General features: G+C 72.5%; 1 protein-coding gene and 1 long non-coding RNA gene across 2 annotated transcripts in view; one reads left to right on the top strand and one right to left on the bottom strand.

Moving 5' to 3' along the window:
* Positions 1-425: 425 nt before the first annotated feature.
* Positions 426-8,599, bottom strand: MCAM (melanoma cell adhesion molecule). Its single transcript, XM_084895587.1, is given in 19 exon segments — positions 426-1,477; positions 1,845-1,962; positions 2,192-2,339; positions 2,469-2,501; positions 2,504-2,539; positions 2,632-2,773; positions 2,842-2,963; positions 3,082-3,223; positions 3,351-3,632; positions 4,640-4,761; positions 4,840-5,019; positions 6,329-6,416; positions 6,496-6,566; positions 6,661-6,765; positions 6,768-6,799; positions 6,801-6,865; positions 6,945-7,069; positions 8,510-8,537; positions 8,540-8,599. Coding segments are annotated over 19 exon segments (1,914 nt in total). The 5' UTR covers positions 8,585-8,599; the 3' UTR covers positions 426-1,447.
* Positions 8,600-10,212: 1,613 nt separating this feature from the next.
* The window catches only part of LOC311628406, a 10,519-nt gene continuing 5,190 nt past the window's right edge, over positions 10,213-15,541 (top strand). Inside the window, exon 1 of the long non-coding RNA XR_014796019.1 lies at positions 10,213-10,263. This is a non-coding gene — a long non-coding RNA (uncharacterized lncRNA). The remainder of the gene's footprint in view (positions 10,264-15,541) is intronic.

The following is a 15,541-nucleotide window of genomic DNA, read 5'->3' as shown; positions in this document are numbered from 1 at the left end:
GGCTGTGAGGCTGGGCCTCCCCCGCCTGCGGGGGGAGGGGGTCCCTCAGGTCTCAGCCTGCACGTGCTCTGGCGCAGTGTCCCTGACTCAGGCCTGCCGGGCCTTCAGGTGTTCCAGCCTCAGGGCCAAGGCAGTGGCCAGGCCTGGCCTGGGGGGTGGTTTCCCTTCCCCTTTGGGGATCCTGACCCGCCTCCACCTCCGGCCCGGAGCCTGGATCGGAGCAGAAGCGCGTGCCTCAGGGCTCGGCTCCCAGAAGAGGCAGCAGAGCTGACCACAGCCTGTCCTCAGAACTGATCTTAACAGTGTCATTAATATAAGAAACTTTATGTTCGTAGTATTTAATCTTTCTCACTTGGGAAGAATAAGAAAAACAGAGGTAAATATTCCTATGGAGAAGAGCAGAGCTTTAAGATGTGTCCAAGGACTGTCATATTAATGTTATTTATTAATGTTGTCATTTATATACAGTGAACTAAAGAGCTTTTTCAAGCACCCACGTCTGTAAAGTATTTTTAAATAAAGTTTCTTTTGTTGGAGTTGACCTGAGCGCTTGTCTTTGGTGGGGATGGAGGGTTGGCACAGGGGGCAGCGGAGCCCGCGCCTCAGGGAGGGGGGTTCCTCCTGGGGCCGGTCCATTTGGAGCCCAGGCGCTGTGGTTCCCACGGAGAATGAAACGTGTGTACGGTTTCCCGGACAACTAAGCTTTATTGTGTGTGTGTGTGTGTGTGTGTGTGTGTGTGAGAGAGAGAGAAACTATTTGCAAGATACACACAACCTAACAAAACCACACACACACACACACACACACTATACCCCAAGCTCTGGCCTGTGTCCCAGCCTCCCTCCAGGGCCTTCCATAGAGTTTGGTGCTGGGGTAACTAACCTTGTCCCCTTAAAGGGCACAGGGACCCCGTCCCCTGCTCTCACCCTCAGTCTGACCCGGAGCCAAGTGCACAGCTCCGGGCCTGTAGGACGCGGCGGCTCCCTCACTGCTGGGCCACAGCCGGATCTGAAGGGCTCCACCCGGGAAGGGGCCACTGCTTCCAGACACTGCCAAGCCCCCGGGGAGCCTGCAGGCTTCCTGCCCCAGTGGAGGGCCTGGCCCAGCCCCTCCCGCAACCACACAGCGGAACTGGGAGGCACCTGGGGCAGCAAGTCCCCTGAGACAACGCCCGGACGCCCCGCTGGGCAGGCGGGGCCCTAGTCCGTAACCGAGCAGGTGCTCGGGCGGAACTCGCCCTCCCGGACGGAGGCTGCCGGCTGCCGGGGTGAGCGCCCCTCCACAGGTGGACAGTGGTCCCCGAGGAGGGCCGCCAGGGCCCTGCACAGTGGGAGGGGAGACGGGAGGAGAGGGGCGCCATCTGTCGTCCACGGTAGAGGCTTTGTGACTGAGTGTCCTGAGTGCTGGGGCCGGCGAGCAGGGGCGGCGGGGAGGGGTCCAGCTCCGCTAGTGCCTCAGATCGATGTACTTCTCCCCCTGCGGAGGGGAGGAGAGGAGCATGGAGGCCTGACGGGCAGGGCCAGCACCAGCAGGGAGGAGGCACGGAGCAGCAGCTGTGAGCCCGGCGGTGCAGCAGCCGCAGGGCGGGCAGGTGGGTCTCGGCCCCCAGGTCAGGTGGGCCCATGCAGGCTGAGCCACAAGCACTTTTGGAAATGGTGAGGCGCCGGGAGGGGTCTTTGCTCTCAGTGCCGGCAGCCCCCTGTCCAGTCCCTCAGCCCTGGCCCGGCCCTGCCGCCTGTGTGTTAGGAGGGAGGTGCGGCCGGCGGTGTCCCGCGGAGGACGGGGCAGTTAGTGGGGGGCGAGCCCGGCGCTGGGCAGGCCTGGCCGCAGCAGCCGCTCCTACCTGGTCTCTGGGCGCCCTCTGGTCAGCGCGGCTGCCCTGTAGGAGGCCCATCTCTTCGGGGGGCTTATCTGACTTAACTTCAACTACAAATGTGCTCTTATGAGAGGGGGGCAGCGTTCTGGGGGGAGGAAGGGAAGCAGGAGGTTGGCAACTCAGGGGGCGAGAAGGGCGGGGCTCTGGGGAAGGGCTTTGTCTGGGGGGACCCCAGGGACCGTGCTCTGGGGTGCTCTGGGGCTGGCGGATGGAGAGGGGCCGCGGCAGGGAAGCGGGGTGAGCGGGCAGCCAGGCCAGCAGGGACCGGGAAGCGGCGCTGGGTGAGGGCCAGGCGGGGGAAGAGGGCGGCTTACATGTCCTGTTTGCCGGAGCGCCCGCAGGGCAGCTTGCCCTTCTTGTGGAAGAAGCAGAGGACGGCGCCCAGCAGCGCCAGGGCCAGCAGGCTCACGGTCACGGCCGCGATGGCCACGCCCTTGCTCTGGGGCGCGGGCAGCTCCTTCTCTGTCCCAGAGACACCGGGTCACCCCTGCCCACTCCCACCGCTGCCGCCCCAACCGGCCGGTGGGAGCGGGGCTCCCGGGCAGAGCCGGTGCCGGTCAGGTCGGCTCTGCTCTCGCCCGCCCAGCTCACCCGTGGTGGTGCCGTTGGCTCTGGCGTGAGGCCGACGGTGGCGGTGCTGGGCCCAGTGCTTCTGTCGTAGGCTGGGCAGACGGAGAGGGATGGGTGGAGGTTTGGAAACGCAGGAGCCCAGGCCCTGGGGGGGGGGGGGGGCTCCCCAAGGGGCAGGCCTTACCCAGCTCCAGGAGGAAGCGTGTGGAGTTCCTGCCCAGGGTGTTGGAGGCCACGCACTGGGCGCCTGTCTCCACCAGCTGCGGGGTCACGCGGACACTCAGGAGGCTCAGGACGCCCTGGGGGCCCTGGTCCTGCTCGCTGGCCTAGGAGGGAGCAGCGGCTCAGGGCGGGGTTCGGGGGGCCCGGAGCCCACAGGCCAGACGCCGCTCACCGTGCCGCCCACGCTCCAGGTGATGGCGGGCCTCGGGTGCCCCCATGCCACACAGGTCAGGTTCAGCAGCGCGTCCTCCGGCGCCCGCACCTTCCTCTCCCTCAGCGCCATCCACGGGGGGCCTGCGGGCAGGGCAGCTGAGCCACGGCCTCCTCCCGGTGCCCTCCTCCCAGGGCGCCCTCCTCCCGGGCCTGGGCGGCTTTCTGTCCTCCAAGGGCCGGCAGCACCCGCAGGACTCACCGAAAACCGCCACGCTGACCAGCCGCGTGGCGTTGAGGCCGGGCACGCGGGGCGCCGAGGCCACGCAGCGGTAGCCGCCCCCCGCCTCCCGGTCCAGGTCCTGCAACTCCAGCACCGACCCCGGCGCCAGCACCTCGCCGGTCTGGGGGGAGAGAGGCGGGTCAGAGGCCGCCCCGGCCCCCCCCCCCCCCGCACCCCGCCGCCCCCGCACCCTCCGCGCCCCCCTCACGCCCCTCTCCCCGGGCACCCCCCCACCCACACACACACACCTTCTCCCTCAGCCACCGGAACTCCAGCTCTTGGCTGCTCTCCGCCCGGCAGGTGAGCGTGAGGTTGCCGCCCTCGTGGGCTTCCGGGGCGGCGGGGCGCACGCGGACGTCAGACACGAAGTCCACCCGCAGCTCCCGCGGGGCGCTCAGCAGCGAGGCCGAGCTCTCCAGGTCCAGGCCCTGGCACTGGTAGCGCCCGCTGTGCTCCCTGCGCGCCGGCGCCAGCACCAGCACCCCGTCCTCCAGGGTCCGCTCCTCCACCAGCTCCAAGGTGCCGGGGTCCTGGGGGCGGCGGGCGGGTGAGCAGGGCCGGAGCCGGCCCTTCCCGCCCCGCCCCCGGGCCCCGCCCCCCTCACCCCGGCCCCGCCCCCCTCACCCCGGCCCCGCCCCACCCCACCCCGGCCCCGCCCCACCTCACCCCGGCCCGCCCCACCTCACCCGGCCCCACCTCACCCGGCCCCGCCTCACCACACCCCACCTCACCCGGCCCCGCCCCACCCCACCCGGCCCCGCCCCCCTCACCCCGGCCCCGCCCCACCTCACCCCAGCCCGCCCCACCTCACCCGGCCCCACCTCACCCGGCCCCGCCTCACCACACCCCACCCCACCCGGCCCCCGCCCCCCTCACCCGGGCCCCGCCCCACCTCACCCGGCCCCGCCCCACCCCCCTCACCCGGCCCCGCCCCCTCACCCCAGCCCCGCCCCACCTCACCCGGCTCCGCCCCACCACACCCCACCCGGCCCCACCTCACCCCCGGCCCCGCCCCACCTCACCCCGGCCCCCGCCCCACCTCACCCCACCTCACCCGGCCGCCCCACCTCCCCCCGGCCCCGCCCCATCTCACCCCACCTCACCCGGCCCCGCCCCACCCCCTCACCCGGCCCCGCCCCCCTCACCCCAGCCCCGCCCCACCTCACCCGGCTCCGCCCCACCACACCCACCCGGCCCCACCTCACCCCCGGCCCCGCCCCACCTCACCCCGGCCCCGCCCCACCTCACCCCACCTCACCCGGCCCCGCCCCCACCTCCCCCGGCCCCGCCCCATCTCACCCCACCTCACCCGGCCCCGCCCCCACCTCCCCCCGGCCCCGCCCCCATCTCACCCCACCTCACCCGGCCCCGCCCCCACCTCCCCCCGGCCCCGCCCCATCTCACCCCACCTCACCCGGCCCCGCCCCCACCTCCCCCCGGCCCCGCCCCATCTCACCCCACCTCACCCGGCCCGCCCCCACCTCCCCCCGGCCCCGCCCCATCTCACCCCACCTCACCCGGCCCGCCTCACCCGCACCTGCTTGCTGAGGCTGAAGTGCGGCGGGGGGTTGCCGTCCGACAGACACCGGATCTCCACGCGGTCCCCTTCCTTCAGCGGCCCCGCGGGCGCCACCTCCAGCCACACGGTCTCCGCAGGGTCTGCGCGGCAGGGGGCCCTGAGCTGCCGCCCGCGGGTGGGGGGAGCACCCTAACCCTAACCCGGCCCGGCGGACTCACAGAAGACGGGGACCGTGACCTCCGGCGACTCCTTCATGTGGCTCCCACTGGGCAGCCAGTAGCTGAGCTCGCAGTAGAAGCGCGCGTCCCGGTCCTCCTTGCGCAGCTGGGCCTGGAGGACGCTCCGTAGGGTGTACAGGCCGCTGGACTCCGCCGTCTGCGACGACTGGATGTGCACCCCTGTGGGTGGGACCGGATGTGCACCCCTGCGGGCGGGACCGGATGTGCACCCCTGCGGGCGGGACCGGATGTGCACCCCTGCGGGTGGGCCTGGATGTGCACCCCTGCGAGGGGGGGGCCGGATGTGCACCCCTGTGGGTGGGGCTGGATGTGCACCCCTGCGGGCGGGGCCGGATGTGCACCCCTGCGGGCGGGAAGGGCTGGATGTGCACCCCTGCGGGCGGGGCCGGATGTGCACCCCTGCGGGCGGGGGCTGGATGTCTGGGCTCCGCCTCCTCCCCGTTTCCAGGGAATCAGCGGGGAGACCCGAGGCCCCTCCGTACCCGCAGAGGACAGGGAGCGGAGGACCAAGGAGGGGAGGATGGGGAGCGGAGGACCAAGGAGAGGAGGACCGGAGAGAGGAGGACCAGGGAGCGCTACAGACTGAACCGCAAGGGCTTCCAAGCCTCACCGCCCAAAGGAAAGCGAAGCTGTGCGCAGTGTGCGACACAGTGCCCTCCGGACCCCTCCAACCGGCACCTCCTCCACTCCACTGGGCACCCTGCGCTCAGGACCTGGCACCCCTAGCTGGGGCTGTGCCATGCTGGTGGGATGTTAGCAGCACCCGATCTCTACCCACTAGATGCCAAGGGCACACCCCCCCGTTCGTGACAACCAGACACCTCCAGACACTGTGGAACCCTGGCTGAGAGCCTGGACTTAGTAAAACACAGCAGCTCTGCATCACTAGGCTTGCAGAGTCTGTGGGAAGCACGCACTCAGACAGATTAGTCCGGGGCTCAGGCAGACTGTCAAAGCTCATGCCTCGGTTGTAGGCTTCAACACCCTCCCCGCCCCCCCCCCCCAGCCGGGTTTGGGAGGAGGGTGTGTGAGAGACAACCAATTGATGTCTCTCTTTTTTAAAAATATATTTTTATTGATTTTTAAGAGAGAAAGGGGGAGAGATAGAGAGCTAGAAATGTTGATGAGAGAGAAACATCGACCAGCTGCCACTTGCACACCCCCAACCGGGGATGTGTCCGCAACCAAGGTAAATGCTCTTGACCGAAATCGAACCCGGGACCTTTCAGTCCTCAGACCGACGCTCTACCACTGAGCCAAACCGGCTTCGGCATGATGTCTCTCTCACATCGATGATCTCTCACCCTACCAACACTCACTCTAAAAACCAATAAAAAAAATAGCCTCAGGTGAGGATTAACAACAAAAAAGTTTAAAATCTTATGAAAATATCTTCAAGTGTCACTATGCACTTTTAAAAAATAAAAGTAAAAGGTAAGTTGGTTTTCAGCGACTGGGGGCTGCTTACGGTCCTTCTGCTCCTTCAGGGGCTGTCTGTTCTTGTACCAGACCACTTGCGGGACGGGGTACCCATTCCTCCCCACGCAGGTAGCAACCTAAGAAGGACAAGTGAGTCTCCCTGCCCACACCTCGCCAGCCAGCCCCACCTCGGCCCTCTTCCCACTGGCACCTCACCTCCTCAGGCTCCGGGCTGTTCACCGAGATGCCCTGGGCGTTGGCCTGGATGCTCGGCTCCTCTGGAGCTTCTGCACCGGAGACAAGGAGCGGCCGGAGCAGGCGCCCCACCCGCAGGCCCAGCCGCCGCCCACCCCGCCCCTCGCCCGCAGCCGCCGCACTCACTGTAGACGCGGAGCTGGAGGCGGTGCTCCCGGGGCCCAGGGGGCTTGGCCTGGCACAGGAAGACACGCTCGTCGTGAGGGGTGACGTGGGTGAGGGCCAGCGCCGCCCCCGCCTCCGCAGGCTGAGCCGGTGCTGGTACTCCCGGCTCGCTCTGACCACGGCCCTGGCGCACGAGGAAGATGGGTGCGGGCTTCTCCCTGTGGACCTGGGGAGCGAGGGGCGGTGGGTCCGGGCCGCGGCAGGGGACAGCCCCGCCGCCGCCCGCTCTGGAGCCTGGCACTCACGGAAAACCAGTCCACGTAGCTGAGGTTGCCCTGGGCCTGGGAGGGGCCGCACCGGAGGAGGGCTGTGCTGCCCACCTCCACCTCCACCAGCTCGGGCTCGGGCGGCTCGGCCTCTCCAAGCACACCTGGGGCGAGAGGACACCCAGCAGCTGCTTCAGCTCCAGCTGCTGCACCCCCTCCCGCCGCTCCCGCAGCTGCTCGGCCCGCCCGCCCCTCCCCTCGCCGTGGGCCAGCCCTCTCCCAGTTCAAGCGAGCTGCATGGTCACCGCTGGCCATGGAGCAGACCGGAGCCCAGGCACCTCCCAGACGAGGCAGCAGAGGGTCCCGGGCTCCGGGCCAAGAGGCAGGCCCCTCTCCTTCCAGGCCCGCCCCCAGTGAGCTCAGCGGGTGGGAATGCAGGGCATGTGCCAGGCGGGCACACAGGCCCCTTTGTGCCCACACTCGGAGAAGACCACTCCTCTCCTCTTGGCCCCAAGCCCCTCCCACGTCCCCACAAGACCCCCGGGTCCAACCCCGTCGCAAGCTCCCCTCCATGCGCATGCAGCACCCCCAGCACCTCCCGCACACTCGGGGGCCCCATGCTGGGAATCTGAGTGCTGAGGGTCACAGTCTCCCCTAGGGGTCAAGACAAGGCCAGGCAGCGGGCAGGGTGACGTCAGAGCTGCCAGCCTGCGGCTGCTCCATTGGAGGTGATGTCATTGGACCCCATCCGCCTGGACTCCGGCTCCCAGGCCAGGCCAGACGGAGGGGTCCTCAGCCCCCGCAGAAGCCTGCACCAGCCCCTGGCCCTCAGCGGGGAGGGCGAGGAGGCGGAGGGGCCGGACCTGCGAGCCTGAGGGAGCCTTTTCCCCAGAAACGCAGTCCGCTCGGGAGCTGCCGCGCCGGGCACGCGGCCAGCGAGCGGCACTGCCCGGCCCGCCCTCCTCAGCGGGCGGCGGCCGCGGGGACAGGGGCCCGGGGACAGGGGCCCGGGGACAGGGGCCCGGGGACAGGGGTCCCGGAAGAGGGTCCCGGGGAGAGGAGTCCCGGGACAGGGGTCCCGGGGAGAGGAGTCCCGGGGACAGGGGTCCCGGGCAGAGGAGTCCCGGGGACAGGGGTCCCGGGGAGAGGAGTCCCGGGGACAGGGGTCCCGGAGACAGGGGTCCCGGGGAGAGGGGCCCGGGGACAGGGGTCCCGGGGAGAGGAGCCGGCGCTCGCGGACCCGAGCCCAGGAGTCGGGGAGCTCCCCCGAGGGCGGCCCAGGCCCGGAGGGGCACCAACCGGCGCTCCCACTCCGGGAGCCTCAGCCGCCACCTGTTTTCCGTCCCCGGCGGCGCGGGGAGAGCGCCGGGCGCCCCGGCGGAGGTCCGCCTTTCCCGGCGGCGGGACCTCGGTGCCCGGGGGCGCTCCCGCTGTGCCTGCCTTCGCTCCGAGCGCGGCCGGAGCAGAGGGAAGCCCCCGCGCCCCCCACTCGCTCCCGGCCTCCGATCGCGGCCGCGAACGGGCTGGGAGCGGCGCGGGCACCCGGGACAGAGGGCGCCCGCCGCGGCGCTCCGGCACCCGGTGCGGCCCCGCGCCCCACTCACCCGCGGCGCGGCGGCAGCAGCAGGCGGCCAGCAGGAGCCCAGCAGGAGCGCGCAGAGGAGCCGGGGCGGCCGCATGCTTCCCCCGCCGAGCGCCGCCGCCGAGTGCGAGGTCCGCGCCCTCCGCCGCTGCGCTGACGTCAGGGGGCAGCGGAGTGGGGGGCGGGGAGGGGAGGGGAGGGGAGGGGAGGAGGGCGGGGAAGGGAGGAAAGGGAGCAGGGGAAGGGGAGGGGTGCGCAGGAGACAGCAGGGGAGGAGGGAGGGGGAGGGAGAGAAGGGAGGGAGGGGGAGAGGGGGAGGGGGAGAAGGGAGGGAGGGGGAAGAGGGGGAGGTCAGGGAGGGGTGGGGCCTGAGCTCCCCGCGGCCCCGCCCCGAAGCCCCGCCCCAGTCGCTGCCTCGCACCCTGGGGTGGGGGGCGGGAAGCGCACCATACAGCTCCCCGGGCAGGGGGAGGCCGCCGCCCTGCGGGTGAGCGGGAGGGACAGGTGTCCCGGGAGGAGCGGCCAGCCCACCGCGCCCTCCGCCCGGCCCGGCCCTGCCGGTGCAGCCCGGGGCCTCCCGGCGGAGGAGCCGTTCAGAGGACCCTCTGCCCCGCGCCCCCCTCCCATCTCGGCCGCACAGGAGCTGTGCGGGGCGGACACAGGAGCCCGTGCGGGGCGGACAGAGGAGCCCGTGCGGAGCGGACACACAGGAGCCGTGCGGGGGCGGACAGAGGAGCCCGTGCGGGGCGGACTCGCTGCCTCGGGCCGTCCCTTTGAACCCAGCCCGCAAGCCCGGCCGCACCGCACTGGAGCCGGCACCCGGAGGCAGGTCCCGGCCGAAGACGTTCCTGCCTTCGCCCAGGCAGGACCTAGCGGGGACGCAGCTCCCCGCGCCTGAAGGAAGAGGGAGGAAAGGGTCATGGGGCCGCCTCCAGTCTGCCCCCAGAAAGCCTGTTGTGCTCCTGACAGTGGAAAGGGCCACCCCTCTCCACCCATCGCCGCAGGCTCCCGCCCTGGAGTGAGGCTCAGGGTGCGCGTGGAGGAGGCATCGACCGCCCGCACCCCCTCTTCCCAGCCCTGCTCTCCTGGCCTCTGGGACAGAGGCTCCTGCCCCAGAGAGACCCCTCCCCCTGGCTGCGGGGCTCCTTGGGGGGGGAAGGTCACCCTTTGGGGGAGGAGCAGCGGTGGACAGGTGACCGGAGAGCAGGCCCTGGACGGTGCTTTGATGACGCAGGATGACTAACAATAACATCAGCTCCCATCAGTCTGGGGGGGCGGGGGGGGGCGGACATGCAGCGTGGCCAGGCCAAGCCTGGAGCCAGGGGAGCAGAGAAGGAGGTCCCTGCCTCCCCACCCCCCAGAGCCAGTATGGGATCAGCCCCCAGAGCCAGTATAGGGTCAGCCCCAGAGCCAGTATAGGGTCACCCAGAGCCAGTATAGGGTCAGCCCCAGAGCCAGTATAGGGTCAGCCCCAGAGCCAGTATAGGGTCAGCCCCAGAGCCAGTATAGGGTCACCCAGAGCCAGTATAGGGTCAGCCCCAGAGCCAGTATAGGTGGGCCCAGGCCTGGAGGGGAGCGGATGAGCTTGCTGGTCTCAGGGCGGGAGTGGGAATGGCTGGAGGATGGGGCAGCTCTGCTCCCCTGCCCGCCCCCTTCCCCTCACTCACACCCGTTAACTCCGCCTCCTGCTCTCTGGGGCCTGAAAGCAATGCCGGCCAACCACAAGGACAGGCAGTGCGGGAGTCCTTCCGCCCTGGAGGAGGGGAGGCCAGTGCGGTGAGAGGGCTGCCTCTACAGTGAGGGGAATGCGGGCGGAGCCCTCCCTGCAGCCCCTCCCACAGGCTGTCGGTCCTTCACGGGCCAGGGCAGCGATGTGGTCTGAGTGGCCAGGGCACACACACAGCTTTGGGGTGGCTTTCCTGGGGGCACTTCAGGGTTCCAGACTGAAGAGGCAACTCTCTGGCGGGGCCTCCAAAGGGACTGGGGACAGAAGAAAAGGGAGCAGGACGGATGGAGCGGAAGGTGTTGGGGTCTGCCCCTGGGCCTCCCAGCTGCCAGGAGGTGGGGTTCAGCGGCCGCAGGACAGAGGGGCCTGGGTAGAACCGGCAGCAGCAGGACGCCAGGGAGGAGGCGGAGCCTCGCCTGGGCTGAGTTGGAAGCGGGCTGCTCAGATACAGGCCGAGGTCAGAGGAAGGTGCGGGCCAGAGCCCTGACCTGCTTGATTTCCCCGCAGAAGGAAGGGGGTGGGACGGCGCCCTGCACCCGGACAGCCAGGGGCCCGGGCCGCCCTCCCCGCTCAGCCATTCAGCAAACAGGGTGAAGCACAGGAGCGTGTGCGCCAGTCCCGCCGCAGCGTGGGAGAGCAGGGGCACCCACAGAACTCTGCCCCCCCCCCCCAAGCCGCTGCTCCATGGGGTAGAAGGACGGAGATGTCGTGGGGAAGGAGGGTTTACAGGCAGCGGAGTGGGAGCGGGTACTCAGGACAGGTTACAAGTCACGGGGGCAGGGGGGGGGAGCAGAGGCGGGCCGCTGTCCCTCTCCAGGCCGCTGTCCTCCCCAGGGCGCCCCTCCGGGGGCCGGGCATTCCCGGTGAGCCAGCCCCGGCTGCGGCTCCCAGCCGGGGAGGGGCTGCTTTCTCCGCGGAGCAGACCGGTCGCGGCTGACAGGGCAGGGTTGGTAGATCTTATTTTATTTCCCGTAACTTGTAGCTAGTCCCCAATATCCTCTTTCTGCCCCTAACACTCCTGCACCCCACGGTGGACCCAGCCTACTCCGAGCTCTGGCAGTGACCTGGCTGTGACGGGCTGGGGGGAGGGGGCTGCCGCTAAAATCCCCAGGCCGCTGGGAGGTAAGAGGACAAGGATGGGCCTGTGCCCCACCCCCCGCTGGGCAGAGAGCTGACCCCAGGCCCCCTCCGGCCTCCAGCATCCTGGGCACAGCCACCTCCACCACCCGCGCCGCCTCGGAGGATGTGCGGGGTGGCGGGAGGAAGGAAGCTGACGGCCATCGCAGCTGCAGGAGAAGGAGGGTGAGGCCGCCCTGCCGCCCCCGCTAAGGCGTCTGGGAACCCCCTGGCCTGGCCGGGAGGAGGGGACCGGTCCGGGCGGCCTGCCGGGAAGGAGCCGGGGGGAGGGGGGGCACGGGGGCAGGAAGCGGATGCCGGGGCCCGGAGCAGCCGCGGGAGAGGCTGAATGGGGGAAGCAGCCCCCGTTCTGGCCGGATGTGTCCCCGTGTCCTCGCACCTGACCAGGCCGGGGGGAGGCGCCCGGATGGAGGAGCCCAGAGGCCGGAGAGGAGGGGGGTGGGGCTGCAGGCTATTTTTAACCTTGGAAAAACCGCGAGTGAGTGCTGTCCCCCCGCTCGGCGGCAAAGGCCCATTGTCCGGCCCGCGGGGAGGGGACAACGGGCCTGTGTGGGCGGCGGGGGGGGGGGGGGGTCGCACAGCTGGGCCTCCCTCCGCGGGCGCCGGCGGGATGGGGAGCGGGGCTGGGGGTGATGGGGGCGGGGCTTGGGGAGATGGGGCGGGGCTGGGTGATGGGGGCGGGGCTTGGGGCTGGGGGGATGGGGTGGGGGGCTGGGGTGGCTGGGGAGCGGGGCTGGGGGGCTGGGAGCGGGGCTGGGAGCGGGGCTGGGAGGATGGGGAGAGGGGCTGGGGGGCTGGGAGCGGGGCTGGGGGGCTGGGAGCGGGCTGGGGGGCTGGGAGCGGGGCTGGGGGGCTGGGAGCGGGGCTGGGGGATGGGGAGAGGGGCTGGGGGCTGGGAGCGGGGCTGGGGGGCTGGGGAGCGGGGCTGGGGGGCTGGGGAGCGGGGCTGGGGGGCTGGGGAGCGGGGCTGGGGGGCTGGGGAGAGGGGCTGGGGGGATGGGGAGCGGGGCTGGGGGGCTGGGGGCTGGAGGAGGCGGGGCTGGGGGGATGGGGAGAGGGGCTGGGGGGCTGGGAGCGGGGCTGGGGGGCTGGGGAGCGGGCTGGGGGGCTGGGAGCGGGCTGGGGGGCTGGGGAGCGGGGCTGGGGGCTGGGAGCGGGGCTGGGGGATGGGGAGAGGGGCTGGGGGGCTGGGAGCGGGGCTGGGGGGCTGGGGAGCGGGGCTGGGGGGCTGGGGAGCGGGGCTGGGGGGCTGGGGAGCGGGGCTGGGGGGCTGGGGAGCGGGGCTGGGGGGCTGGGGAGCGGGGCTGGGGGCTGGGGAGAGGGGCTGGGGGGATGGGGAGCGGGGCTGGGGGGCTGGGGGCTGAGGAGCGGGGCTGGGGGGATGGGGAGAGGGGCTGGGGGGCTGGGAGCGGGCTGGGGGGCTGGGGGAGGGGACGGGGCTGGGGGGCTGGAGCGGGGCTGGGGGCTGGGGAGCGGGGCTGGCTGGGGGCTGGGAGCGGGGCTGGGGGGATGGGGAGAGGGGCTGGGGGGCTGGGAGCGGGGCTGGGGGCTGGGGAGCGGGGCTGGGGGCTGGGGAGCGGTGCTGGGGGGCTGGGCGCGGGGCTGGGGGGATGGGGAAGGGGCTGGGGGGCTGGGAGCGGGGCTGGGGGGATGGGGAGAGGGGCTGGGGGCCTGGGAGCGGGGCTGGGGGGCTGGAGCGGGGCTGGGGGCTGGGGAGCGGGGCTGGGGGGCTGGGAGCGGTGCTGGGGGCTGGAGCGGGGGCTGGGGGGATGGGGAGAGGGGCTGGGGGGCTGGGAGCGGGGCTGGGGGGATGGGGAGAGGGGCTGGGGGGCTGGGAGCGGGGCTGGGGGGCTGGGGAGCGGGGCTGGGGGGCTGGGAGCGGTGCTGGGGGCTGGGAGCGGGGCTGGGGGGATGGGGAGAGGGGCTGGGGGGCTGGGAGCGGGGCTGGGGGGCTGGGAGCGGGGCTGGGGGGATGGGAGCGGGGCTGGGGGGATGGGGAGAGGGGCTGAGGAGCGGGGCTGGGGAGCGGGACTGGGGGCCTGGGAGCGGTGCTGGGGGGATGGGGAGAGGGGCTGGGGGGATGGGGAGCGGGGCTGGGGGGCTGGGAGCGGGGCTGGGGGGATGGGGAGAGGGGCTGGGGGGAGTGGGGAGCGGGACTGGGGGCCTGGGAGCGGTGCTGGGGGGATGGGGGAGGGGGCTGGGGGGCTGGGAGCGGGGCTGGGGGGCTGGGAGCGGGGCTGGGGGGCTGGGAGCGGGGCTGGGGGGATGGGGAGAGGGGCTGGGGGGCTGGGAGCGGGGCTGGGGGGATGGGGAGCGGGGCTGGGGGGATGGGGAGCGGGGCTGGGGGAATGGGGAGAGGGGCTGGGGGGCTGGGAGCGGGGCTGGGGGGCTGGGAGCGGGGCTGGGGGGCTGGGAGCGGGGCTGGGGGGATGGGGAGAGGGGCTGGGGGGCTGGGAGCGGGGCTGGGGGGATGGGGAGAGGGGCTGGGGGGCTGGGGAGCGGGGCTGGGGGGGCTGGGAGCGGGGCTGGGGGGCTGGGGAGGCGGGGCTGGGGCCTGGGAGCGGTGCTGGGGGGATGGGGAGAGGGCTGGGGGCTGGGAGCGGGGCTGGGGGGCTGGGGAGCGGGGCTGGGGGGTGGGAGCGGGGCTGGGGGGCTGGGAGAGGGGCTGGGGGGCTGGGAGAGGGGCTGGGGCGGGGCCGGGGCGGGGCTCCTGCCGGCGTTCCCAGGGCCCGTTCCCAGGGCCCAGGCATTCCGGGGCTCCCCCGGGAGCTGTGGCCGCGGGCGGGGAGCAGGGGGGCGGACAGGACTTCCGGGGGCAGCACCCTGGCCCAGAGGAGGGGTCCCAGCGCGTCGCCCCAGCCCCTGCGGCGCCCCCAGAGCTGGGACCCAGGGCCTCCCCGCGGGGTGGGGCCGCTGGAGCCTGACCGTAAAAGCCCCGGCGGCGGCGGGGGGGGGAAAGGGGGCTGCGGGGGGGGGGGGGGGGCCGGGGAATGGGGCTGCTGGGGCTCTGGTCCTTCGGGACCCGGATCCGGTCTCAGGCCTTCCCCTGGCGGGGCGGGCGGCAGCATGACTCCGTTTGCTCGCGGTCCCCCGGGAAAGGGCCTCCAGGGCTGGGGGGTCTCCCGGGTGCCCGGCGGCTGTGACGGGGGAGGAGCAGCGGGGCCTCCTGGCCCTCCACCGGCTCACCCGCAGCCCTGAGCCCCCAGCCCTGAGCCCCAGCCCGGAGCCCGCGGCCCTGAGCCCCCAGCCCTGAGCCCCCAGCCCTGAGCCCAGCCCTGAGCCCCAGCCCTGAGCCCCCAGCCCTGAGCCCCCAGCCCTGAGCCTGGAGCCCCCCAGCCCTGAGCCCCCAGCCCTGAGCCCGGAGCCCCCAGCCCTGAGCCCCCAGCCCTGAGCCCCAGCCCGGAGCCCGCGGCCCTGAGCCCCAGCCCTGAGCCCCAGCCCTGAGCCCCCAGCCCTGAGCCCCCAGCCCTGAGCCCCCAGCCCTGAGCCCGGAGCCCCCCAGCCCTGAGCCCCAGCCCTGAGCCCCGGCCCTGAGCCCCCAGCCCTGAGCCCGGAGCCCCCCAGCCCTGAGCCCCAGCCCGGAGCCCCAGCCCTGAGCCCCAGCCCTGAGCCCCCAGCCCAGAGCCCCCAGCCCTGAGCCCCCAGCCCTGAGCCCCAGCCCGGAGCCAGCAGCCGGAGCCCGCGGCCCTGAGCCCCCAGCTCTGAGGCCCGGCCCTGAGCCCCCAGCCCGGAGCCCCCAGCCCTGAGCCCCGGCCCTGAGCCCCCAGCCCGGAGCCCCCAGCCCTGAGCCCCGGCCCTGAGCCCCCAGCCCTGAGCCCCCAGCCCTGAGCCCCCAGCTCCTGAGCCCCAGCCCGGAGCCAGCAGCCGGAGCCCGCGGCCCTGAGCCCCCCAGCCCTGAGCCCCCAGCCCTGAGCCCCAGCCCGGAGCCCCCACCCCTGAGCCCCCAGCCCTGAGCCCCCGGCCCTGAGCCCCCGGCTCTGAGCCCCAGCCCGGAGCCAGCAGCCCAGAGCCCCGCCGGAGGGCCATGGGAACCGGGTCCGGGCTTCCACCTCTCCCCGGGGAGGGTCACATCCACTACCCAATACCGCCCCACGTCTCCAGGGAGCAGCATAAAGCCACTGTGGCTTATCCTGAGCAAGGGCCAGCTGGTCCATGGGACCTAGGGGTGCCCTGGGGTCTCCCGACCCCTCT

Source organism: Pipistrellus hanaki, assembly GCF_964339955.1.
Source record: "Pipistrellus hanaki genome assembly, chromosome: 9".
Lineage (NCBI taxonomy): Eukaryota > Metazoa > Chordata > Mammalia > Chiroptera > Vespertilionidae > Pipistrellus > Pipistrellus hanaki.
The sequence above is the reverse complement of the archived record's forward strand: the minus strand, read 5'-3'. Positions and strand labels throughout refer to the sequence as shown.